This window comes from Mus caroli, chromosome 3 (genome assembly GCF_900094665.2).
Source record: "Mus caroli chromosome 3, CAROLI_EIJ_v1.1, whole genome shotgun sequence".
Taxonomy (NCBI): Eukaryota; Metazoa; Chordata; class Mammalia; order Rodentia; family Muridae; genus Mus; species Mus caroli.
The window spans coordinates 3659828-3687707 of record NC_034572.1 but is presented as its reverse complement, the minus strand read 5'-3'; the positions used below and the strand labels follow the sequence as shown (position 1 = coordinate 3687707).

The 27880-nt window shown below is 39.6% G+C and overlaps 1 protein-coding gene and 1 pseudogene across 2 annotated transcripts in view; one reads left to right on the top strand and one right to left on the bottom strand.

Moving 5' to 3' along the window:
- The window catches only part of Zc2hc1a (zinc finger C2HC-type containing 1A), a 49752-nt gene extending 32083 nt beyond the window's left edge, over positions 1–17669 (bottom strand). For both annotated transcript variants that reach the window (XM_029475486.1, XM_021158705.2), the window contains exons 1-3: positions 17581–17669; positions 5000–5076; positions 3535–3651 (exon numbers count right to left, since the gene is read on the bottom strand). In XM_029475486.1, coding sequence (XP_029331346.1) covers positions 3535–3651; positions 5000–5076; positions 17581–17596 — 210 coding nt within the window. In that variant the 5' untranslated portion in view covers positions 17597–17669. The remainder of the gene's footprint in view (positions 1–3534; positions 3652–4999; positions 5077–17580) is intronic.
- Positions 17670–19066: 1397 nt separating this feature from the next.
- On the top strand, positions 19067–19185 carry LOC115030781 (annotated as a pseudogene).
- Positions 19186–27880: the final 8695 nt, after the last annotated feature.

Sequence of the window (27880 nt, the reverse complement as noted above, 5' to 3'; positions counted from 1 at the left end):
ATAATTTTTCAGTCGATTCCCTTGAGTTCTCTAGGTATGTCATAATTCCCAATATGCACAAAGTGTTACTTTATTTCTTTAATCATACCAGCTGGAGTCTTATGTGCTAGATGTAACTGAATCCAGCCCTGACTTGTAAATCTACCATCTCTGTCATTTTCCCACTAAACATGATGCTGGCTTACATTAATTAGTCCTAATTACATTCTTAGTGCATTTATTTTTAAATTAAGAATATGCATTTAATCACCGTCAAAAGACACTTATTTAAAAATACAAATCCAAAACTAAACAATAAGAACTAAAATCCTAATTGCCAGGCCTAGACTGGTCGTACAGCATGTGTGTAGGCCTGGTCTAGTCAAGTGTAGTTCTTTTTTTTTTTTTTTGGTTTTTTTGAGACAGGGTTTTTCTGGATACCCCTGGCTGTCCTGGAACTCACTTTGTAGACCAGGCTGGCCTCGAACTCAGAAATCCACCTGCCTCTGCCTCCCGAGTGCTGGGATTAAAGGCTCGAGCCACCACACCCGGCTTCAAGTGTAGTTCTTACACCTCATCCAATAAGCTTCTTTTTATAACAGGTGGAGACTCTTAGAGAGGTCCACGCTGCAGAGAATACATGACTACAGTGGTCAACCCCAACTGATACAACTGTAAGCCAACCTGCTACACATAAGGCTCAAGAAAAAAAATCACACAAAAGGGGACAGAGAGATTATAAAAGCCAGAAGAACAGGACACCTGGTACAAAATAGTGACCTCTAAACATAACAGGAAAATTGCACATATGAAATCTAAACAATATGCTTGCCTGGAGAAGACTAGCATAATGAGAATACCAGTTGACATATGAAAGTATATGGAAAAAAGCCCTTGGTTAGGAGCTTCAGGTGGTCCATGGCTCCTGGGAAAGGAAGAATACATTTTCTCTAGGAATGATCTATTCCTGAATTACATACACAGTATATGTACACACACACACACACACGTGTATGCACAACCCCACGTATCATCCCTGGACACATGTACATATTAATAATGCTAAATGGATCCAATAGGTTGTACATACACATGTGTATGTGTGCATATGGTGTGCATATAATAAAGACAGGGGAGGAAGGTTGAACCAGGAGTGCTGTGTATACAGTGCTCATATATGAAGTTCTCAAACTCTCCTACTAATTAAAAATAGCTATGATGGATAGTTCTTACATAAAAGATATAGAAAAAGTTCTTATGTTCCAGCTAACTGGTAATAACATTTATCTGTTCTGTAGTATTACTCATCTAATGACAAGGTGTGCTGGTCTTTTCTATGTGTTTTCCTTACAGACTGATCTTTGTATCAGTGACAGCTAACAGTGTTTCTATTATTTATCACTGAATGAAGATGGTTTTCCTGGTGTGCTGTATCATGGTCCATGAATGAACTATTTGAGCAGATTTCTGAGACCTTGTGAGAAAACTACAACTAAAAGGACAGAGTCTTGTAGTTTCTGTTCTCCTACAACTTTGGTTGTTCTGGAATGTGGCTTCCATGCAGGAATGGGTTTTACTTTAGATTACCTATCATCTTACCGATGGTCACTTAGATGATGATTTGAACCAGGGGTTCCCCTCCTGACTCTACAAAGCCTAAAGTAATATAACCTTTCCCTGTGACTATATACAACTTGAACTCAAAGTCAACTTTGCTCACATGACCTTGCTTAACCCTCAGAATACAAATTGTCTGATGTCCTGAATAAAGTTGGCTATTGCATGAGGCTTTAATTGACTCAGCTTCAGTTCTGCTCTCCCAAGCTCATGCCGCCAACTAGAGTAGCAACATTGGAGGAGCTACTGGGAGGCTGAGGGATGAGGAGAGGAAAAGGCCTGGAAGACTGCTAGGTTGCAGGGAACAGCCCTTAGCGTCTTCCTTGGGAGGAACAGACTGTTTCTTATAAATCAGGCCCTGTGCGACCGCAAGTACCTGCCGCTTACACTTCTCTGGGAAACAGGAAACTACTAATGGGATCTCTGTTCAAACAACCACTTTAAAAACTTAGTTAACCCTCTTCCCTTCAGGAAGGGCTCTGAAAACCTCTAGCACAGCTGTCTATCCCCACTCCTCACTTGTTCAACTTTAGCCTGGCTCATTCCAGGTCCTGGCAATACAAGTTTGCATATTTTATCTTGTGTCTCACATAGTTCTAGTGTAAGACACACATTCTTTAAAGACTCACCTTAGAGAGATTACCTTTAAGATGAAAAGACCCTCATGTATTAGATGGTGTCAGATTCCTGGCCACAGAATCCCATAAACTTCCTACATAGTCACTTTGGGGTGGTTTAGCTTAGTTTTCAATTGCTTTAGGCCATTCTAATGTGTATCTGGTAGTCTGTTCAAGGCATCTTGTCTTTAATTTTACCAAAATTAGAGTTTGTTCTATTGTTTACGTGCTTGTAATTTTACAGTATTTCCTTAAAATAAATAAATACATTAATAAGAATACTACAATGTCTTCTAATTGCTTTCCAAACTATAATATGTATGTGACTCACCCAAGGATCTTGTGAACAGCGTGTGTGTGTCTATGTGTCTATGTGTCTATGACACACACACACACTGAATTAAAATCTGCTGTTCTTATTAAAACACTTAACTAAGACTTTTAAAAAACTGTAACGTTTGAATATCATAGTCTTGTGTAAGCTCCACAATACCCCCTAAGACGCCGCTTCAATAGCACTGTGAAGGGAAACAGAAGCACGCACAGGCTAACTGGCCCAATCAGCAGTCAATGTTACCGAAGCACATCAAAGCGCTGGCTTCTCACCCCTGTAGTCAGTCTCTGTATCAATGAGCCCACATTGTCTCAGATATTCAGCTACCTTGCCTACGTTTACTAATGTAATCACATAAATGGCACCTAGTATGAAAAACTTCAAATACTTGTTTCTGTTTCTTAGTCAAGTCTCACCCTCTTTCCTGTAAGTATTCACAGACAGCAAAACAAAGTTAAATATCAGATTAGCCTAGCATCAAATAACTTTATCTAAGAAAGGGAGCTATTGGACACAAGGGCTGAGAAATGAACCTGCCTCCTCTGAAAGAGGAGCAACTGCTGAGTAATCTCTCCAGAACCAAGCAACTTAAGGAAACAAAAAGTAAAAAATTTAAAAATTATATATATATACTTTACTAGACTTATTTTTATCACTATATTCAAATAATCCCCCCCCCACACACACACACAAAAAAACCCAACAACATATGGCTAGTTTAAGGAAGCCACATAAATATAAACAAGTTCACAGTGAAGTTTTATACAGCTAGAATGGCCACCTGACACCAGAGTTTCTTGTATAGTTTTAAAGTTTCATTATTAGTGACATTTATACTCATTTGTGTTTTTAATTAAAATAAAATTATGTTCTTGATGATATTTATTCTGAACACATAACACGTAATTTTGTTTACCTAGACTCATACTCATAATTGTTTCACAAAGCATAGCAACCCGAGTTACAGTGCTCAGAAGGCAGAGTTACCCTGGGTTTGAGAGGCTTGACCGTGGGAATATCAGTCCCTTCAGCTCTCTGCCGGCTGGAATCAAAAGTCTTCCGCTTTTTACTGGCAGTTTTCTGGCAAATAGGTCCATGTTTTTTCTGTTAAAAATCAAGAAACACAGTATAACATTTTCTTTTCTACAGAAGGGAAAATAGCAAAACTAAAATGTCAGTTCTGCTTAACTACCATATGAGAAAGACCCAGAGGAAAAGTTACATCTTTCCTTAATTAGATTAACCTTCAAAACATGTACACTGCCCCTCCCCCACCACCCCACCCCCACACCTACCTTTCAGGAAATTATAGAGGAATATCTTTGGATTTTGTCAGGAATCATTTAAAATTCTAGTTTTCATCATTGCTAAGAAGCAGCAGTGAAATAACTCAGAGCCTTTAGTAAGAAGTCCTCATAAGTAAAGACACAGCCATGAGGACCAGAAGAAGACTCAGAAGGACTCAGTCTTGGGTTACAGATGTTACCCCACAGGACTTAGGTTATATAAGGTAACATAAAAGTGGATTAATACAACACTAACTCAAAGCGAGCAGAGTTGTCCAGCATGTGTCCTTCCTATAAAACTATCCCTTTTCTCCTAGAACTCACAATTTTCCCTCCTACTAGAGCCTAAGCTTGTTTTCTTCAACTCTGACTTTTCCTGACATATGTAAGGGTCTGTATCTACAGATTGTTTTCTTAATCAATGCTAAATTATTTGTTCATTTTAAGCATGCACAGTTAAAATTATCTTAGCTAGTCTTCAAATGACCAGTTCTATAGAAGACGACTCTCTGTCCAGTACAGAAAGTCTGCTGACTGAGATGACACACTATATACACCTATGCTCCTTCAGTAAATGCAGTTTATCTGAAAGAAACAAAGAAACAAAGGAAGGAAAAGGAAAAGGAGAGGAAGAAAAAAGAAAAGAACTGGTTTATTTAGTACTGATGCCAATCATGAACTCACTGTCCATTCCTATTATTTGCTTTATTTCACTAAACATTGCACTATAAATGCTTTTAAAAGGTTTGAACATGTGCTTTTATGTGTATAAGCAGACTTTCAAGTATGTACGGGTATCACACGCATGTCTAGTACCCACAGACATCAGAAGAGTGTGGGATCCCTGGTAATGGCGGGTCATCATTAAGATAACATGTGGGTCCTGGAAAGACAAACTGGCTCTTCTGCAATGGTAACAAGGGCTTCTAACTACCAAGTCTAGAAATTATCAATTTTGCTAATACATTTTCATTGATATCTATGAGCTACTTTGCCTCTTAAATTTATGTTGAGTGTTTCTATCTCCTACTAGGCCTATCGCTGTCACAAGGCTGGAAGAGCGAGCATAACCTCAGGGTTCAGCAGTACAGAGCACCTGTCCTCAAGCATGAAACAGTCTCGTCTGTGACGCTCCAGTGCGAACAGGTTAGAAGCAGCCTACGCACCAGAGCCAATGGGAAGAAGGTCCTTCCACAGATCTTGCAGGGCAACAAGTCTCCAACTTGCACAACACTTCCATTTTCTGAAACAAAAAAGCCCAATTAGAAATGTTCACAAGTCAAATCCTAAACCTTTAGTTTTTAATGTTTTCTCTTAGGTGTCATAAGTGAGTTAAGAGCCCTTATTTAAAAGTTTCATTTTAAAATGAGCAAAATTATCAATTCAAATGGCCTAAGGCTTAAGAGTTGTCAGTGACCTAAAAGACAATAGTACACACAAAACGGTGATAATCCAAGGAAAACCAAATTGATATAGTTGGAAATATACAGTTATCTTTTAATTACTTATGTCTATGTAAGTACAAGAATTCAGAATCGGCTCTGTCTTGGTAATGCTCTAAGGTATGAAGAACTACCTCGTATGAGCAGCTAATCACCTGAGCTTATCTGGGAGTCTAGAATCAAAAGAATCTTATTTCATTTATCAACAGAAAATATAAAATAGAACACCCAAAGTTAAGACCATCTAGTTATGGAAACTGCATGTTGTGTACCCTATAAATTACTCACTTTTATACATACATGTAATACTTACATGCAATCACTGGGCATAATAAATAAATAAAACTTAGCTATAATTTGTAATTAAAAGCAGAGCTACCATGTACCATTATACAAGAAATTTTATTGCTGAAATGATTCAAGAGAAAAATAAATCTATGTTCTTTGGGATACTGTGCAACTGATTTAATTAAACACTTTATTTTTCTACCTAACTATCCTATTAAACTGAAACTTAAGCAGAGCAGGGGGAGCTCTGAGTTCAAACCCAGCCTGCTGCACACAGTAAACTCCAGGACAGACAGATGGCCAGGCTTGGCTACACAGAGATGGGATCTTTAGAAGGGATTGAACTTTTCTTTGGGTGCCTGCAGCACTCTCTCTGTGCACAGTCAGTGCAGCCAGGACCAGCCACACTGAGACACTGTCTCCAAACACTCAAAAACATACGGTTTCAGGGTCATTTTTAGGGTTCCTGTGCTGTTTTTAGGATTTTAGCCCCAAAACATGCTGGGAGTTGTAGTTGTCGTTGTACCCTGGGACACCAGGGTATTTTTTTTTTTTTTTTCTGGGCTCTGTAGGGTGTTTTAAAGAAGGATTTAGAGGGTTTTGGGTGGTGGTGGTGGTGGGGTGTTCAGGGCTTTACTGTGCTGTTAGAGTTGTCTTTAGTGTCCTTGAGGGCTTTTTTAAAACGTGAGGTGAGTATTTTTGTTGTTTATGCGTTTCAGGGTCACATGCCAGTAGTGGCGCACGCCTTTAATCCTAGCCCTTGGGAGGCAGAGGGAGGAGGATTTCTGAGTTCGAGACCAGCCTGGACTACAGAGTGAGTTCCAGGACAGCCACGCCTGGCTACACAGAGTTCAGGGAGCCCTAGGAGCTCACAGGACTCAAGTTCAAATCCCAGCAGCCGCATGGAGGCTCACAACACTGTGTCCTTAGCTTTGAGACCTAAAATAAAGACGTTTAAAAATTCCCCTCCCCCCTAAAAAATACCTGGATTTCTGTAAAAGTAAACTGGAAACCTGTAAACTGACCACGTATCTTCTGTTAAAGTTCTTTACTTATATAAAGACAAACTAGGGAAAAAGTGTTTTCTGCTCAGGATAATAAACTCCTGAAAAAAAAAAAAACCCGCAGAATTTGACTTCATAAAATCAGCCCTTTGGCCATGAGGTGAGTCCACAGAGAAGCAGGAGAGTGAACACAATGGCCCAGCAGCAGGTCCTCAATGCAGTCACAGAAGAATGTTTGCTCGCTCTCGCCCTCCTCCTGCCCCACTGACCTATTTCATTGGTGAATGGTGGCTATCTGCAGGGCAGATGGAGGTGAGATGTCTTTGTAATAGTAGTTAAGCTGCATGGTAGAAAAGCAAGCCTAGGACTCGCCTGATGGTTTTGTTTTGTTTTTCCTCCTGGCACTAAACACTGGCATTAAAAAGGTCACTTAAGAGGAAGCTCAGTGCTCTGGACTATGAAGGCTGAAGTGGTTTTCATACGGAACCTCATTAAGATGACAATGTTTTTACATTAATGAGTCAAAATAACTGGACATGCTTAATAACCTATTACCCTTCCTGAGTTTTCATATATTTTCATGGTCTAAAAATTCAATATTATAAATTAAAACACACACAGTTCACTTAGTTAAAAGTGAATTTCTTTGGTTATCTACTTTGGTACAAAGGAAAACCTCAGGACAATGAATTCCTGGGGCTATAGGTGTGGCTTAATAGTATGCTCTTACTCATATCGAAAGCCACATGGTTAATCCCTGCACCCCACTCCCACACACACTTCTTTCTTAACCATTCAGAAAAAGTGAATTCAATTCACTGATTCACTGACATGATTGGAGTGCATACTCGAGCACCTACGAGTTACCAGGCATATACTGGAGCACAAGGGTTAAACAACACAACATTACTCTCTAAAGCCATCACAATCCACTTATTTACTTATCTGTTCAACTCAGCAGGAATGAAATCACCTCTCATGTTTTAAGTAAAAATTTTAAAACTTAATAGCTTTACCATATGATAAAATATAATTACTGGAATTAATCCTTACAAGCTATCCAACATCTTCAAAATGTCTTGAAACGGGAAAAAGCACTGTCACTAGAATAAACATAAAAGCGTATATATATAGCAGCATTAATCTCAGGCTATGAGCCATCCATTCCTACAGTCATGGACGGCACTCTAGAGCTGAGATGTGAGGATTAGGACAGTAGGGCCAGTTTGTGCTCCTTAGCAAGACTCTGTTTTAAGGATGCAGTGGAGAGATAGTATCTTAATTTTCTCTTGCTGTAAATATACCACAACCAATGTGATTTACTGAGGGTTTACCATTTTGGTGGGTGAGTTCATGACTATCCTGGCAGGGAGCAGGCAAGTAAGCAGGGTCAGCTTGGGAAGCAGCAGAGAGGGGAACAAGGGGGCAGAGACAGAGGGCAAGCAAGCTAGCTAAGGATGGTGAATCACACAGGCCTTTGAAACCTCAAAGCCACCCCCGCCCCCACCCCGTGACACATCTTCCAACAACCCACACAAGATTTCAAAACAGTCCCCCGAACTAGAGAACAAGGATTCAAACATGTGAGCCACAGAGGCCAGTCTCGGGCAAACCACCACATTCCGTTCTCTGGCCTCTACAGCTTATAGCCATATCAAAATGCATTTAGTCCAACCTCAAAATTTCCCAGTTTTTCAATCTCAAAAAAGTTCAAAAGTCTAGAGTCTCTTCTAATACTCAAGATAATCTTCATATTAAGCTGTGTAAAATCCAAAGCAAACCACTTACTTCTCCTTGCCTTTGCATCAGCTGCCCTTTGCTGCATAAAGTGGGAAACCTAGCAGGGGTGAGTTCCTGCCCTGCGGCACTACTGTGTTTATTCCATTTCACATCAGGCCTCTCATTATCTCACTCAGCACAAACCTTGGCTCCAATATTAAATTTCCTGGTGCTTTTCCTCCTCAGGTAGTATATTTTGTACATCTCTTTTTGCCTCAGTTACTTTTTCATTGTTTATCTGCAAAAGTGTAATTACTAATAACCAAGTGATACAGTCAATACTAGGTTATCTTGGAATCTCCTCTATGAAGAGAGTTTTCAGTTTAGATTAGGCAGATTCTTAGGGCAAAGGGAAAAAGCATCCTCATTCTTTGCCAAAATATCACAAGAATGCTCTCTATCTCCACTGCTAATATTGTTCTCTGGAACCTCTTGAGCCCTGCCATAGTCCACACTGCTCCCAGCACTGTCTTCAAAGCTCCTCTAAGGACAGCTCATAATATCCCATCGCTTTCCTAGTCCAAAGTCTTAAAGTCTTCCACATCCCTCCAATCCACATCATAGTCAGGCCTGTCACAGAAATAGCTCACTTCCTGATATCACCTTCTGTCTTACATATCTATTGCTATTAAGACATTATAATTGTAGCACCTTATAGAGTTTATTAGGGGCTTACAGTTTCAGAGGGTTAGTCTATGACATATAAATTATGGCAAAGAGCATGGCAGCAGGCAGGCATGGCTAGCAGTAGTTGCTAGCTCACATCCTGAGGCAGTACAAGGCAGGAAGAGCTTCAACTGGGCAAAGCCTGCTCCCAGTGACATATGTCCAACCACTAAAAAAGTTAGTCACACCTTCTAATCCTTCTCAAGTAGTTCCACCAACTAGGGACCAAATAGTTACACATGTAAGTATATGGGGACCATTCTCATTGTTAAAAAGCCTTTCAAAATGAGGAAAACATAAATTTCTACTTTCCTTTTGATTTACTAATGTGTGCATGTTCATTGATATTAAGACCTAATAAAAAATTATACAAAGTTGTCATGATAAATAAATTGGGTCTCAAAAACCAGAAGCTCTATTTTGTTCTATGCAATTATTTAAAAGATATGACAGTAATAGTAGTATAGTGTACTGGAAAAATAATTGGAGTCTGTCATTATATATTATCTAACTTTTAATCGCAGCTCTATCACTGGGAACCAAGTCCCTGAGCAAGGAATTTAATCTCTCTGGTATAAAATAAGGATGTTAGATTACATGATGCACATGGTTCTTTTGCATCTACAACATACCAAAATTTAACAAAACACCACAACTAAGTTAGTAGGAAATATAAATGGATAACAAAACATTTCTCTTGTATTTTGCAAATTCCTCAGATGTAAGAAAAAGCCAATACATAAGGAAAGAACATCCCAGGAAGTATGTACTATGCTGATGAAATCAGTTCCAGTCTAGACAGAGGACTGAGAATGTAAAGGGATCTATATAAAAGAAAATGTGCTTTCTAGTCATTACAGGTTCTCACCAGCTGAACTATAAATATGAAGCTAATCACATGAGTTAAGTTCAGCTTAACACTTGTCACATATGGATAATATACATTAAATATTCCTAAAATTTGACTAAGATGTTACATAATAGAATTATTTACCTTACATAAAGAAGTAATCATACTTTCTGAGTTATGAAAACCATGCTAAGCTCTCCCATATGACATAAATCTGGCAAATCTTAAAGCACACAAAAATACAGTAGAGAGATGACATAATTCACAGGGAAGAAAACTGTAACAGAGACTAAGCATGGTTGGGGAAAAGGCACTCAGATTGGTGGACACAAGTCAATAAAGGATTTTATTGTGCCACGGGAACTCTGCATGGGTGGACAATGATTCTCCCAGAAGACATGGGATATGAAATGAGAATCTCAGTACCACATACAGGATATTTCCTTATTATTTACTGGTCAAAGACATCAAAAGGCCCCCCAAGCCAACAAAGCTACTGCCATTGCTCTTGGTTGCCCACCATTATTAAATGGTGTCTTAGTCAGGGTTTCTATTCCGGCACAAACATCATGACCAAGAAGCAAGTTGGGGAGGAAAGGGTTTATTCAGCTTACACTTCCATACTGCTGTTCATCACCAAGGAAGTAAGTCAGGACTGGAACTCAAGCAGGTCAGGAAGCAGGAGCTGATGCAGAGACCATGGAGGGATATTCTTTACTGGCTTGCCTCCCCTGGCTTGCCCAGCCTGCTCTCTTATAGAACCAAGACTACCACCCCAGAGATGGTCCCACACACAAGGGGCCTTTCCCCCTTGATCACTAATTGAGAAAATGCCTTACAGCTGGATCTCGTGGAGGCATTTCCTCAACTAAAGCTCCCTTTTCTGTGATAACTCCAGCTGTGTCAAGTTGACACAAAACTAGCCAGTACAGATAGCTAAGACCCTACTGCTGAAGACATAATACATGTTGGTTGCAAGACAGAGAAAACAAGCTGGAACTGACCTGAAATAATCTTTCCTGGTAGCTAGCTTTCAATAATACCCAAAGGTGCTATGGGGGTGTCTTCATTGGGGTTTTACGTCTGTGAGGAAACACCATGACAATGGAAACTTAAATTAAGGAAAACATTTTAATTGGGGCTGGCTTACAGTTCAGGGGTTTAGTCCATTATCATCATGGTGACAAGCATGGCATCACGTGCACAGAAATGGTGCTGCAGAAGGAGCCAAGAGTTCTTCATCTGGATCAACAGGCAGCAGGAAGTCAGAGTGACACCAGGCTTGGCTTGAGCATTTGAACCCTCAAAGCCTACCTTCAGTAGCACACTCCTTCAATAAGGTCACAACTATTCCAACAAGACATACCTCCTAAGATTGCTGTTCCCTGTGAGCTATGGGAACCATTTCCATTCAAAACAAAACAGGAAGCTGCTGGGAGAGAACAAGGCATACAAAGTCTTACCTAGTGTTGGACTTAGATGCTACAATACCAACCAGCCTGCAATGGTGGCATGAAGAATACAAAGAAACTAAGTACTTTTTGATTGGATTTGAGGCCTGTTCCACAGGAGGGGATTCATGAAATCTGGTTCAAGGTCCCTAGCTAAAGTGGTCATGGGTTTTAGAAGAAGCCTATTACTAAACAGATAGTTTTAGACATGGTTAGACTAAATATATTGGCAACCAGTGCTCTCAATATTTATGTTTATACCCACAGATCAGTGCTGCCTTCAGCTTTGCCTCGAGATGTTTCTTCTGAATTGGAGAGCAGTCGATGTGCTAAGAATAAGTGCTAAGAGTAAGTGATTGCTGATTGCTCAGCCAAGAGTCAGGCAACATCTCAGAGAAGGGTGCATAAAGAGCAGAGCACTTGAAATATGGGAAGGTCCATCACGAAATGTCTCCCAATGGACATGATGTGGGCACTGCACTTAGAACACTGAGGATGCACTATATGCATGAATCTGGGCCTGGACTTAGCGGGCTATTAAATAATAAGGCAAAAAAAAAAAAAAAAGTGAGAACAGGGGCATGTGCTGTAAAATGTCTCTGGTGAGTAGGTAGGTGGATATGATCATGATACATTGAAGATATATATAAAACTGCCTACATATAAAAAATATTCTATTTAAAAATATTTTTAGCATTCTAAAATTAAAAAAAAAACTTTTCCTTGTGAAACTCTAGTATAAACTTGATTTTATCAAGAGTTATTATATTTACTGTCTTCAAAACTTACATAAAGCTTATATGTGAGAATATACTTTTATATAATACTAGCATACAATATTGGAGATATTAAAGAACATACTATTACCTAAAATGGTTATAATACTCTAAATGTATACAATTAATAGGAGGAAACATTTTCCACAGATATTATGAAAGGTAGAAACGATTCTGGCACCCAGTATAGTTATGTCAGCTTGCTCATGTCATGGATAGTCTATAAAGAACCACAGCTCTTCCCAATCCAACTTTTAACACACAATACAACTCCTAAATTGGTTATACCATGTTTTCCCAAGATCCTGTACAGGTGATCTGCTTTCAGATCTACAATCTCCAAAATGTCTTAAAATGTCCCTTTCAAATTATTTTAAGCTTCTACAAATACTCATACCACATTCTATATATAACCTTCACCATCCACACCACTTCAGTTATCTGACTTTGGCTTAATAAATATGATTTAAAAGATTAAAATTTTCCTAAAATATTCAAGCCCTAGCTCTAGATTTCTATCTCTCAGTCAATATCTTAGAGTGACTGATTTCTTTTCTAAATACAGTTGTCCCTCTAACCCAGGGTTTCATTTACTGTAATGTCACCTATTTAACCACAATTCACGAAATTAACACGAACCTTGACTTGCTCTCTCAAGGCCACATTTCTATAGCTAATGTTAGAGTATGATTATTCAATTTGTTGCCAGTCTTAGCATGGTGAATATAAAAGCTGTTTCATTCTTCCGTGCACACGTGGACGCCGTAGCACATACAGCAGCATCCCGAGGAGCTGAGAAGGGATGACTGCAGACACAGATGCTGCTGCACACACTCCTCATCCCTAGGTGCTTCCTGACCTAACTGGTCTGCACAGGCACCTACTGCTTCCCCTTTCATCAGTCAGTCTCAACTTCCTTGTTACATGGGCAAATGTTTATGAAATATTCTAGTTAACAAAGCTAAATGATCTTTCTTACTTTTTCAATTAAAAAAAAAAGATGAAAATGATGGTATTTCCCTACACTTATATCATCACGAATCCTTTTTACAACTAATAAATACTTAAGATCAATGTTCCGAGTAGTATATTTTCAAATACTGACACTTGTCTGCTAAGTCTCTCCCTCTCAGTCCCCCTCCCTACATGATTAGAGGTACACTTTCTAAGCCAATCCTCTATATTAAAATAGGGCCCTTGCTTGATTCAATAAATATTAATTGGTTTTCTGGCATTAGCTAAAACTGTTCTAACATCTGAAATGAAAGGCAATAAAATAAAATAAAATAAAATAAAATGAAAGGTCCCAATCTTATGGAGACTGTACTCATCAAATATTAGGTGGGAAAGTTAAGTAAAAACAAATATTTAAAATGTCAAGTGAATAACCTCATGAAGGAAAAAAAAAGAATAAGGGAAAAGAACAAAACTAGCGCAGGATGGGGCTTTGGGAAGGGGTCAGGATCCAGAGAGCTATGATAGCAAAGATCATGGTGAGTAGCCTTGGGAGGTAGCTACTCACCATCAGTCTCCTAATGTCACATTTAAATGCCTCTTTGCAACCTATGACTAGGCTTTTCCATAGTTCGAGGGACTGTTCAAGAATCTAAGATCTTTAACCTTCTTGCTCTTTCTTCTTCTGTATTTCTTCCCAATCCTGAATTTCCCAGGTTTCATCACATAGGCAGGATCTGACAAGTTAGTGTTAGCTTTCCTACCCACACCCAGGACGGACTATCAACTTCTCCCTCACTTGCTTATAGGTTCGTGTCTTCCCCGCATTCCTCTCTTGTCTTGTCTTTCCTTGTTTCCTTTGGCAATTTTTAAAACTTCCTTAAGATTCCACCCACTAACTTTTCCCATCCCACATAACCCTGAAATATTTAGTTTTATAAATAGTTTTTTACTCAATTAAGGATGGTTTGCCTAGACAATGGCTCCCACTTGCTAGTGATAATCACTAAGATCTGCAGGTAAATAATTTCCCAGTAACAACAAGGTTTGTTTATTTTAGATCTGGTACTCCCAAGTGCTGCATAAACACATTTCTAAAGCCAGAGTCACTAAGTCAGGATCGTGACTCGTTTGCACCAAGTGTTCATATCTCATTTTCCCATCTCAGAAATATCTTCAAAATGCATCCTCTTTGCTTCCACTCACACCTGCCGTAACACTAACCATCATGTGCACGCGTTTGACTTACCTCCCCGTTCCCAGTTGGTCTCCGGCACAGTTATTTGGGCTTCTTTACTAGTAGGCCAATAAAGATGGGCTCTATTTCAGATTTAGTGGAATTCTTTAAGCATCTAATATGCCTCCTTATGAACTTGACATTTAGGTAATGTTTTTTTCTGTGTATGTTTAATACTTCATATAGTCAATGAGATTCTGATGTGAATAATATACCCAAGTTGTGGATTAGAGAGAGATGACCAACTAGTTCAGAGTATTTGCAGCTCTTGCAAAGAACCCTGGGTTTAGGTCCCAATATCCACATGGGGGCTCACAACTGTCAGTAACTGCAGCGCCAGGGAATCTGGCATGTCCTGTAACCCCTGTCAGCACCAAGCAAATACATGGTGCACAAGCATATATGCAAACAAAGTACTCATACACAAAAGATTACACACACACACACACACACACACACACAAACACACACTAATCGCTAAATCATAGAAGGGAAAAAAAGGAAAAGAAGAAAATCCAAGAGTTCAGATAAAGGCTTATTTAAATCCTGATCATTAAAATACCTGAATTCCTTCTCAGCACCAATTAACAAGCACAACAAGAATAAAATGAATGCTGATAAGATGAACAGCATTTCAGTAAACCAGTATACATTTATGCTAAGTTCAAACAAAACAGAAGTAATAACAAGGTAGGATGGCAGACTGCCACTAGATCTGTGGAATAGAACGAATCAAGTTTCAGAGACAATACTAAGATAATAAATTAAACAGACCAGATGAGGAATGGCCTGTCTAATGTCTACCATAATTGTTATAAGCATACTTTAGGGTTTTATGAAGGCAATGGCAATATCTTATCTAAGGATAAAACCTTAGATTTTATCACCTCAATCTTACAGATGATAAAACTTGTAAGATATTAGAACTTACCAATTCTAAAACTACTACCTTGCTCCTTAGATAAGTCTAGGGTATAACTTTCCATGAAAAGAGATTAAAGGCTTTTCTCTAATTACTCAAGCCATGCAAAAAGTTCTGCAATTAATTATACAAAATTATAAGAAAACTTAACATATGGCTTCAAAATACAATGTACAATTTAATAGTTCATTTTGTGACAATTCCAGACATAAAATTCCCAGACCATCAGTAATGTAAACAGTATATGTAAGCAATTAAATTTCCTTTTAAAGGGTAAGAATAGGCGACCAGTAACTACTTTCAACTAGAAATGTAAGTCAGATAGACGTCAAAGACTTTTGCTCAATGACAAAGATAAAGCAAACAAGCTTGAAGATTTTATACTACATGCTGTCCTATGACTTTTACCATAGAGAAAAACTATCAAATACAACTTCTTGCTTATTAAGTGAAAGCCTGGGTAAAAGATTAACAATGGTATCCTTAAGACTCAAAGTTTTGAACTCTGAAAACTGTGACATTGTAGGAACTCACTTTTTGAAGGATGACAGAAGTGGAGTGGGGCTGAAGTCAGTACAAAACCACAAGAGAGCAAGCACTGCTCTTCTACTCAACAGAACACTTTGAGCTTTACCTGCTGGATCACTTAAAGTTGCCAATATTCACCTGTTCTGCCAGACAGAAACAACGATTTCCTTATATTTCAACTTAATTTATTATAATTGAATGCATGACATGATGGTATCTTAGTTTGTTCAGGAAAAAAAAAATCAGAGAGTTTAAGGGCCAGTACTGCTTAACATAAACCTGACTCATGAATCATGCTCATTGCATACTACATCAGGATCCTTAAGTTCTACACACACACACACACACACACAGTGTATATTATACTAGTTTTCAATTATATCTCCTAAATTTCTGATTTAGATAGCAAGAACTTTGACAATTTTTTATTCTTTGCATGCATAGATAAATAAGTGAAACATCAGATGAATATTTCTTTCCCTGTAAATGTTGATCAGTAAAAATCTGGGAAGTATTCTTAAACACTCTTCATACAGTATGATAGCATTGTAAAATCTTCACACCTATGTTTCAACTCTATTCTCTATACAGTCCCTATACTAGTGGAGTTATAAATCACTAAAATGAGCTGCCTGCAGGGGGATCCAAAAATAGGAGATTTTTGAAAGGTATGCTGTCATTACAATTTCTCATTTCATGTTAACTTGAGTGGGACACCAAGCAAGACCTTCACAGCTAATCTGCAGCATATATGATCTATTAGAATTCTTTATCACCTTCAAGATGTTTGGAGAAAGCTTAACTGCAAAGTAACATTATGAAATAAAACTCATAATCATATCATCATATTTTCTTTCTGTACCCTTAAATCACTGGGGAAAGGTTATCAGTTACCACTGTTAACTTCGTAACGTGTCCTGAAATATTTGACTATCTATAATACAAGAAAATGAAGGGTTCAATTCCCCTGTTCATTCCAAGTATATTAAGTGGTGAAACAATTTTATGAGAAAAAAACAAAACAAAACTATTTTAAGGCACCAGGATCCAAAATTTCTGAAAGCTTGTGTATCAGAAAGATTCCTAGTCTTTTTAAATCCTGAAACTGTTGTCACCACTGTTAAGATTTTTTTTTCTTCCTTCCTTTGTTTTTTAAGCAAAATGTTGTCCTAGCGCGGGATTAAAATGGATGAAGAAAGGGAAAAGGGAAAGAACTGGGAACAAACCAAAATCTGAAGCCATGGCTAAGGCACCAGGATAAAGTGAAGATAAGGAAGCAAAGCTGGCTTTTCCCTAGACAGTCCTCGTGAATAAACCATTAATGTTGAAGCTATTGTCCCTGCTGTAGAGCTCGCCAGGGACACTTCCTTGGGAGATGCTCAGGCATCTCTCCGAGCAAGGTGCGGTAGAAATGGAAGGAATGGACCTATGACTGTCCAAGGTGTGTGTCCAGAGCTCGCTGGAGGCAGGGCAGGTCCTAAGGGGTCAGCAAGAGCTGGCGACCCGGGCGTCGCGAACCTTAACCAAGAATACACTTTGCAAAGATAAGACTTGGCCAGAGACACCTAGTGCCCACAGGAAACTCAGGCGTCCAGAAAGGACCCGACATGGTAGTTAGGCCTGGCAGAAGTGAGGACGCGGGGGCTCCAACCCCGCGGGAAAGTCGAGCACCGTGCCCGGCGGGCAGCCCGCGGTCACCGCTCCCGTAAGGGGCCGTCCAGCTCCGCCGCGGGGGTCGGCGAGCGCGGGGACCTCGCTGCAGAGCCGGCCGGCCGCACTTGCCCCGGGAGTCCAGGCCCCGGTCGTTCGGGCCCCCTCGAGCCCGCGGTCGCATCCCCCTCGCGTCTCACCTTCCAGTCCGTCCATGGCGCGCCGCCTCAGGCTCCGCAGGCAGCACCCGCCGCCGCCCAGTTCCTGCTGTAGCAACACGGCCGCACCTCCTACACTCTAACATCCCGGCCTCCTATTGGTCCGCGCGGGTGGGGGGCGGGGTGACGGGGGCGGGGCTACTAAGGGCGGGGCTGCGCCTCCTGGCTTCTCGGGAGGGACTCTCCTTCCACCAAGATTTTTCCAACCACCCTCCCTGGAAACCGCAGCTACTTTTGTTGGCAATCCGTGATCCTTACACGCCCTTGTTCCACTCCAGCCACATTTAGGTTCACACCTTGTATTCCTGCTTAGAATGCCTCCGCATCTCGGAGCTCCTCATCTCTAGTCAGTAAGAGACTGTCTTTTTACAGGTCCCTCTGAGCTCTTGTAACAAGATAAGGGGGCCTTTGTCCAGCACCATCCTGGGTTCACTGCCCTTTTAAATCAAGCAACATCCTCTAGCCTTGTTCTTCAGACACAGCTCTATGGGCTAAGACATTGTTTCCTAGATAAGTCATATTTCCTGTATGGGATTGTGGAACTGAGATTGTACCAAACTTTTGAAAACAGTTTTCTAACTATAAAAAGTTAGGCCCCAAATTAGAAATGAAACTCCCCCCATGTGCAATCTTTCCCTGGCCAGCACTGTACTTGCCCTCAACCTGCTCTCCGTACGATTACTGCAGTTCTGCATCTCATCAAGGCTATACTGTACTAAGCGCTTTAAACTGGGAAACTAACCTATCAACGACACAAAGGTGTCTTTCTGTCAGAGTCAAAATGAAATCCAACCATTCAAATGGTTTTGCTTCACAGTCTAACACATTTTACCCTTACTAAAACTCTTTGAAAATTTTACTTAGCAAGAATAAATCAATCATCTTGTTTGCTGATTCTGGGGTGTCCATTACTAAGTTATCAATATATTTTGTCCGTAACAAGTCTTACACTGTTTTCCTGTTGAGAACAATTTCAGTAAGTCTCTGGTTTTGTTTAAACAAGCAAATGCCAAGAGGTCTTATCTGTGAGAAGATGCTCACAGTGGGTAAGAAGATGGTAGAGTCCGTGTCTGGTACAGACTAGTATAAGAAACTTCCCATTCTGCAATTATCTCATGAGTCCTTTCCTTGTTCTGCTGTGGGCTTCCCTAACTTCTGAGTTTCTGGGACCTCCATACAGGCAACCTAGTTACCCTATATTGGTGTAGAGAGCCCCTCCACCACCAGCCCCCAGCCATACTTCTAAGACAAAATCAGATGAGTTTGAGGACAGCTTTTATAAGAATGCCCCCCCCCCAAAATAAAAAGAACACAAAAAGAATTATCAAAATAAAGAAGACATTTACTTTGTATATTGCAAGTTTAGACAAACATTAGGATGGACACAAGCCTTATTAGTCATAACATCTACAGTAATATCAATAACAATAATAAAAATAGCAACAACAACAAAAGTACCTTAAGAGGTCCTGCCATCTAGAAGCCTTACAGGTGTGGCTGCTATATCATGTCTGTCAGTAGATGGCAGAGAGGAGAGAAGCTATGTCTAGCTCAGTGTTCTGACCCATGAATAATTTACCTCACATTTCAGGAAAAAGGCCTGTCAGAAAAGCTACCAGTCTGGCATGAGGGGCCTGCCGGGGGGTGGGGGTGGGGGGGCATACAGTGTCCAGGACTGAGATGACCATCAGAATGGTGCCATGGGGTCCGGGCAGAGAGGTATCCTGAGATGACTGCCAGTGGAGGGCTATGCAGGCCTAAGGGGATAGGCCATGCCTGACAGGACCCCTGACCAGCACCATAATGCATGAACAGGAAAACCCCAGACATTCAGAGACCCCCAGGTGCTAGTAAGAGGAGCAAGTAAGCGCTAGAGAAATGGAAGAGAAGGAGAAACAGAAGGGCATGGCACACGAGGAGAGGCAGAACTGGAGTGAGGAACATCCTGATGTGAGTAGCCTGTGATGTCATCTGGGACCATGGTGATGTAGTCCTGCATTGTTACAGAAGGCCATGTCTGGGTCCATAGCCATACAGCAGCAGAACTCTGTTACCTCCAGGCCATGTCTGGGTCCATAGCCATACAGCAGCGGAACTCTGTTACCTCCAAAGGCAAAGTGGATGCCCCTGTTCTGGGCTTCTGCCTAGAGAAATGTTGGTGTTTGAAGGCTGTACAGAACTGGCCCAATCCTTCACCTAAGCATCCTGTGATAGTGGGTCCTGGGATCATGAGAGTAGGAAAACTGCCCTTGCTACTTATCTGCTGTAGCACTCAAAAGAGCAGGCCGTATACCTCACCTGAGCAGCACAGTATAGCTGGGGGTTGTGGGAGTTGTGGGAGTTGTGAGTGAGCTAGCCCTAAGGGCACAAGTGTAGGAGAGCTGGCACTGCCTCTTGTCCGTTGGGTTGTTGTGCAGAGGAAGCAGAGATACCCTCCTCCCCTCCATCTCTTACCATCTATGGCAGGTAGGAGATCTGGCCCCTGGTTAATGAGAGTGGGATAACTGACCAGATCCCTCACAGACTGCAACACTCGGGAGAGTCACCCTGTAGCTCACTTGGGCAGCAGGATAGAGCTGGTCCTGATAACGGGATGCTGTTTAGCTGACCCAATATTCAAAAGGAGAGCTGGAGGGCTGACCAAATCAGATAACTCTGAGGCCCAGATCCAGGCCCATATGTTGACCCACCCCATCATCTACTCCAGTGATGAACTGCCAGAGTGCTTGGAAGTGCCAGTCATAAAGATGCAAAACCAAAGGCTTACTATGACTCAGGGCAACAACAGGATATCTTATAGGATACTGAGTGAGGATCCAGTATTATTAGTGTACCAGAAGCCAGAGACTACATACCAGACCAATAAGTCATTGCAATAATAGAACACAATATGACACAGTTTCATGTTAAAACTCTTGGAAAGATCAGAAATTCATGGCACATATCTAAACATAATAAAAGCAATATATATCAAAGCAACAGCCAACATCAAATTAAGTGGAGAGAAACTAGAAGCAATCCCACTAAAATCAGGGAAAGACAAGATTGCCTACTCTTTTGTATATTGAACCATCCTTGTATTCCTGGGATGAAGCCTACTTGATAGTGCTAAATGATGTTTTGATGTGTTTTTGGATTTGGTTTGTGAAAATTTTATTGAGTATGTTTGCATCAGTGTTCTGTTTCAATGACCTGCCTGTTAGTGAGAGTGGGGTATTGAATTGAGGTTGAATGTGTGTCTGAGCTTTAGTAAAATTTTTATACAAAGGAGGGTGCCTTCACACTTTCAACAAAGATGTTCAGACATGAGAATTCCTCTGGGTGGATTTTTCCTTTAATGAATAGAAGTGGAATTCTCCATCTCATTTGATAACTTTTGGTTGAAAAATCTATTTTATCAGATGTTAGAATGACAACTTGAGCTTCTTTCTTGAGACCATTTGCTTGGAAAGCTTTTTTTCCAGCCTTTTAAGCTGAGGTAGTATCTGTCTTTGTCGCTAAGGTGTGTTTCTTGCATGCAGCAAAATGATGAATCCTGTTTGTGTATCCAGTTTCTTACCCTTTGTCCTTTGATTGGGGAATTGAGTCCACTGAAGTTGAAAGATATCAAAGACATGATAGTTCTGGTTATTTTTGGTGGTGGTGGTATGTGATTGTCTTCTTTTGGGCTTATGGTGAAATATGTAATTTCTTGTGTTTTGTTGGGTGTAGTTACCCTACTAGTGTTGTAGATTTCCTTTCAGTATCCTCTGTATGGCTGGATTAGTGGGAAGTTACTGCTTAAATTTAATTTTGTCATGGAATATTTTGGTTTCTCCATCTATGGTGATTGAGAGTTTTGTTGGGTATAGTATCCTGGGATGGCATTTTTGTTCTCTTAGGATCTGTATGGCGTCTGCCCAGGATCTTCTGGCTTTTAGAGTCTCTGTTGAGAAGTCTAGTGTAATTCTGATAGGTTTACATTCATATACTACTTGCCATTTTTTCTTACAGTTTTTAATATTCTTTCTTTGTTCTGTTCATTTAGTGTTATATTATGTAATGAGAGGATTTTCTTTCCTGGTCCAAACTATTAGATGTGGTATAGGCTTTTTGTACACTTATAGCAACCTCTTTCTTTAGGTTTGGGAAGTTTCCTTCTACGATTTTGTTGCAGATGGTTTCTTGCCCTTTGAGCTGGGATTCTTTACCATCTTCTATTCCTATTATTCTTAGGTTTGATCTTTTCATTATGTCCTGAATTTCCTGGATATTTGGCCTTAGGAGCTTTTTACATTTTGTATTTTCTTTGACCAATCTGTAAATATTTTCTATGGTATCTTCTATACCTGAGATTCTCTCTTTTATTTCTTGTATTTTATAGTTGATGCTTGTCTCTGTAGCTTCTGGCCTCTTTCCTAAGTTGTTCATCTCCAGCGTTGTCCCTATTTGTATTTTCTTTATTGTTTCTATTTACAATTTTAGTTCTTGAGCTGTTTTGTTTAATTCCTTCATCTGCTTGATTGTACTTTCCTGTATTTCTTTGTTTCCTCTTAAAGGGCTTCTATCTGTTTGCCTGACTTTTCTTGTAATTTTTTGTGGGAGTTATTTATATTCTATTTAAAGGTCTTTATCATCTTCGTAGGATGGAATTTTAGGTCTTTATTTTATTTTCAGGCATATTAGGGTATCCAGGGCTTGCTGTCGTGGGAGAACTGGATAATGATGGTACCACATTGCATTGGGTTCTGTACCTTATGATCTTATGCTTGCCTCTCACCATCTGGTTAACTCTGATGTCAACTGGATTGGGTGTCTTTGATTGGAGCTGGCCTCCTTGGAAGCAAATAGAACTCTGTGACAGGGGTTAGAGTCAGTCTTCTGGGAGGCAGGCAGTGCTGTCTCTGGTTAGGGTGAGCCTCCTATGACTCTGGTTAGAAAAGGCTGCCTGTGTTTCTGGTTACTTCAAACCTCATGGGAGGCAAGCAGGTTGTGTACCTGGTTACTATAGATCTCCTGGGAGGCATGCAGACTGTAGGGTATGGGAAGGTATTGGGCCTGCTGATCTATCCTAGTTAAGGGAGCTGACAAGGAAGTGACCTGGCACTTCTTAATATAGTGAGGTTCTTCTTTTTCCCACAAATTATCCCTCCTGGTTCCACCCTAACACTAGATAGACAAAGAAGGAGGAGGAGGAGGAGGAGGAGGAGGAGGAGGAGGAAGAGGAGGAGGAGGAAGAGAGATCCAGAAATCAAATTTCTTTCTGTTTCTTCTTTGAGCTAGAGTACTAACAAACTGCAAACAACATCTCCTGAACCAACAACAACCACTGATCCTGCCTCTTGAAGCATTTATGTACCTTCTGAAAAGTTCCCAGAATTTCTAACATCACACAATCACCAAAAGTATCTGCAGCTTGCAAAATCATGCCTCTGCTGGAGCAGGAGGCTAATCATAGTTAGCTGTAGTGGACAATCTGAAACAGTTTTACTACATCCCCCATACCTGGGATTAAAACAAAAATACTTTCTAATAATAATTTTTAAAGAAAGCAAAATTCCAGAATCATCACTCTACTCTCTTATATATATTTTATGAATTAACAACAATTTATAAAAGAAAATGTAACTGTGAAAACAGTGAGTCCTAGCATTTCTTAGTATTTTAAAAATTGCATAATTCTTCAAATATGATGAACTGCAATAACCCAGAGACTAATTTTTAGAAAAGTGATTGGTATACAGTTAAATATTATCTGTCCCTTTTGAACTTAGTGAAGAAGAAGGAAAGGAGGAAGAGAAGAACGTAGAGGAGGTAGATGGAGATGAGGAGAAGACAAAGAACATAGTGATGAAGATGATCACACAGGTTGGGAAGAATCATCCTGATGTTTAGTTTGTAAAATCCTAGAAAAATATATAAGTAATCACAAATTAAAAGTGGCTCACTTTTGTAGCATAATTTTAGGCATATACCTTTAACTCTCAAGAGTCTTAATTTTATAATGAAATTTTGTAACATACAAATTAACTTATTAATTGACATTTTCAAAAACAGTAAGCAACTATAAAAAGAAATATTTTGTTTACAAACAAAATGAATTATTTGTCAAAGTCAAGAGAAAAAGTAGTTGAAACAAAGCAAAGAACAAAAGCACTGTACCCTGTCAGTTTTCCCAGCTCTTGGCCTACTTCACAGGCTTTTGCATCTAAACAAGCCAATGCTTTATATTTCAGATATAATGTACTTCTTCTAGGCAATATACTGAACATTGAATCTTGACTTTGTCAAAAGATAATTGTTTGACCCGGTGAAGAAATTATATACATGAACACAATTATCTCAACTCTCAAAAAGGGAGGATCTCAAAAGAATTTCAATCTCTTAAAATAGCTCCGTAAAATGTCTTTGATACTGTATACCATATGTCATGCAACACACCTAGCACAGAGCTCTTACTCAACTAATGTCCACTTGTTAATACCAAAAATATCACAATATCATTGTGTGTGTGTGTGTGTGTGTGTGTGTGTGTGTGTGTCTTTGTGTCTCTATGTCAACCACAGGCATACAGGTACCTATGGAGGCTGGAAGAAGGATAGTGTTATATTCTCTGGAACTGAATTTAGCAGTTGTGAGCCACCAAGTATGGATGCTGGAAATTAAATTTGAGTCCTTTATAGAAAGAAGCACCTTGTAAACTAGTGCTTTTTTTTTTTCCAGTAAGGCATTTCTCCAGCTCACAAGGTGGCATTTGTAAGAACACCATTACTCAGTTAAAAAGTGAAAGTAATTTGTTACTTCATCCTGTTTTTTGTAAAGAACCATGAAGTGCTTAGAACAGCTTCACTCTGTATAAAGAAAATAAGCACATGCTCTAACAGAAGTATAGCATGTTGCTTTCCATTTCGGTTTTTCTTATGTCCATATGTATGTGATAAATATTTTTTTAATTTGAAAGGAAACTTGAATTCAATTTAAATTTCTTGGTATATTAGAAGGATTAAGATATTTTAGTAATAAGAGACAAAGTGCTTCAAGTTGCTAATATTAAGACTCCGGGTAAGCGTTCTTTATACCCAAGTCTAGATTCAAACATGATTACTCTTTTGCAATCTGAAAACAGAAAATGTTAATGTTATATTATTTGAACTCTACTCAAAAATACTTTTGCAGCCAGAATCAACAAGCCTCAGCTAGGAATGTAATGACTTACCAGGAAAGAACGAGAGACTTTTTCAGTAGATGTTTCAGGAGCAGAGGTTGTGGGGAGGGAGAAAGCTTTGAACTAACACATCTTGCCAAGTTGATAGGAAAAATTTATAGAATAAATACTCAAACAAAAGATTTAGATTATAATAGTTTTAATCTGTATCTTTTAATCATGACTTAACTATTTATTTTGATAGTTTATATCTATACAGATATATGAATATAAACTGACCATATCTGTCATCCACACACACCCTTCTTACTTCTCAGGACACCCTCCTTCCCCCCTTTATGCCTTTCTTCATTTTTGGCTTATGTTATATTTTTTTCCAAAAAATGAATTTTTTAAATTCATTTATTTATTTGTTTACATCCCAAATTCTACCCTCTTCTAGTGTCCCCTCACAGAGTCACTCCCCCAACCCCTCTTTTATTCTTCTGAGAGGGTGGGTCCTCCATGGTTATCCCTCTACCCTTGCGCACCCTCTCCCACTGGAGCTAGATAAAGAAGCCATGGAAATGGAGCTGGATGGCTGAGGAACTCAGTCCAGTCCATGTATGCTTTTTGGTTGGTGGCTCAGTCTCTGAGACTTTCCAGGTTAGTTGACTCTGTTGGTCTTCCTATGGAATTCCAATCTCCTTCAGGTCCTTCCATCCTTCCTTCAACCCTGCCATAATGTTCCTCAACCTCCATTTAATGTTTGGCTGTAGGTCTCTGTATCTGTTTCAGTCAGATGCTGGGTAGAGCCTCTCAGAAGACAGTTATGCTAGGCTCCTGTTTGCAAGCATAAGAAAGTATTATTAATAGCATCAGGGATTGGTGCTTGACCATTAGATAGGTCTCAAGGTGGGACAGTTAGTGGTTGGCCATTCCTTCATTCTCTGCTTCATCTCTATCATGCATTGCTTTTAGACAGCACAAATTTTGGGTCAAAGGTTCTGTGGTTTCGTTGGTGTCCTTATCATTCTGCCTGGCTTGTTCAGAATCCATATCCCCACAGTTAGGCATCTTGGCTAAGGTCAACTGCATTGACTCCTGGAAGCCTTCCCCAACCCAGGTCACTGTGACTTCCTAGAGACTCCATCCATGCCCCTACCACTGAGCCATTGATGTTCTGACAAGAAATTCTCTCCTTTGCCAATGCATTCAAGGCTATTTTGCTTCTATTATATTATATTTAGTGTATCCAGTTTTATGTTGAGGTCCTTGATCCACTTGGACTTATGCTTTGTGCAGGGAGATAAATATGGTACAATTTGCACTCTTCTGCATGCAGGAAGAAAGAGGTTTATTTATTTTATAACATAGCAAGTCCAAATCAGTGCTTCCTGCTGGAATATTGAGTGTTTTTATTGGCTTGATCCATAAGAAAAAAATTTAATACATCCTTAGTTTTGGTTATTCAACCCGGTAAATACTACATTTGTGGTCACGCTTGCCCCATCCCTGTTTAAGCCTTTAACACTAGTTCTAATATCTCTCTTTACTTTTTTTGTTAAGCAAATGAAATGGCTTTTATTTTTAAAAAGTAAAACAAAGCTACTGCTTGCAGTTCTAACTAGCTTTCATTGGTAATGTTGTAGCTGAGAGGATTAATTTTTGGTAATTATTTTTGTTTTGAATGTTCCTGCTTTAAGTTCTATGTTGTGAAATGTAAATAAGTTTACCTACAAATTTCCTAATATGTAATGCAACATCACTATCTTTCTTATGTACTTTCTGATATGTACATTTTTTGATTTGTTATCTAGAAAACATCATAAAACTCGGTTTTTCATATGCTACAGAAAATGTATAGAGTCTCAATTACTTGAAAATTTTACTTATTTTTAATGATTTTCTATTACTTTTTAAGATTATAATATAATTAAAACAGTTCTCCCTTCCCTTTCCTCTCTCTAAATCCTCATATATATCACTCTCTCAATAAAATTTTAAAGTAAACCAAAGTTGTTTCTTTAAGGAAATGAATACAATTGATAAACCTTTGCCAAATTTAATGAAAAAAAAAGAGAGAAAATTTCCAAATTAGTGAAATTAGTAATAAAAAAAGAAGTGTAACAACAGACACCAAAGAAATCAAAAGAATCATAAGGGCATACTTATAAAACCCTGTATTCCAACAAATGAGGAAATTGAAAAGAAATGTGTAATTTTCTCAATACGTACCACTTACAAAAGTTAAATCAAAATCAGATAAGGTATATAAACATACATATAGCCCCTAGTGGAATAGAAGCCTATCCTCTCTACCACCACTGCATAATAGAAATAAAGCCTAAAGCCAGATCATTTTAGTGTAGAATTCTACTAAACTTTTAAAGAAGAGTATCAATCCTCCTCAAATTAGCCCATAAAATAGAAACAGAAGAACGGATGGAAATAAGCAGCCTGAGAGGTAGGGAAGGGAAGTGGGGCCTCAAATAGAGGGATGGGATTGCCATCCCAAAGTCAAAATTTCTGGTCCAGAATTGTTTTTGTCTAAAAGAACTGCAGGGACAAAAACGGGGAAAAGATTGAAAGAAAGGCTTTTCAATGACCCATCCAACTTGAGATCCATCTCATGGGAGGACACCAAGACCTGACACTACTATGGTATGATGTGCTTACAGATGGGAGCCTGGCATGGCTGTCCTCTGAGAGGCCAAACCCACAGCTGACTGAGACACATGCAGACACCTACACCCAACCTGGACTGAAGTCAAGGACATTTATGGTTGAATTTGGGGCAGGATTGAAGAAGTTGAAGGGGAAATCAACCCCATAGGAAGACCAGAAGTTCCCCAGGGAACTCCCAGAGACTGAGCCACCAAAGAGGAGCATACTGTGCTGGTCAGAGATCCCTGGCACATATATAGCAGAAGGCTGGTCTTGCCTCAGTGGGAGAAGATGTGCTTAATTCTAGAGAGACTTGAGGCCCCAGGGAAGGAGGAGGCCTTGGGGGGGGGGTTACCCTCTTGGATACAAGAGGGAGGTGGAATACTATGAAGAACTGTGGGAAAGGAGACTAGGAAGGGGGACAATGGCTGGAATGTAAGTAATGGAAAGAAAGGAAGGAAGGAAGGGAAGGAAGGAACGAAGGAAGGAAGG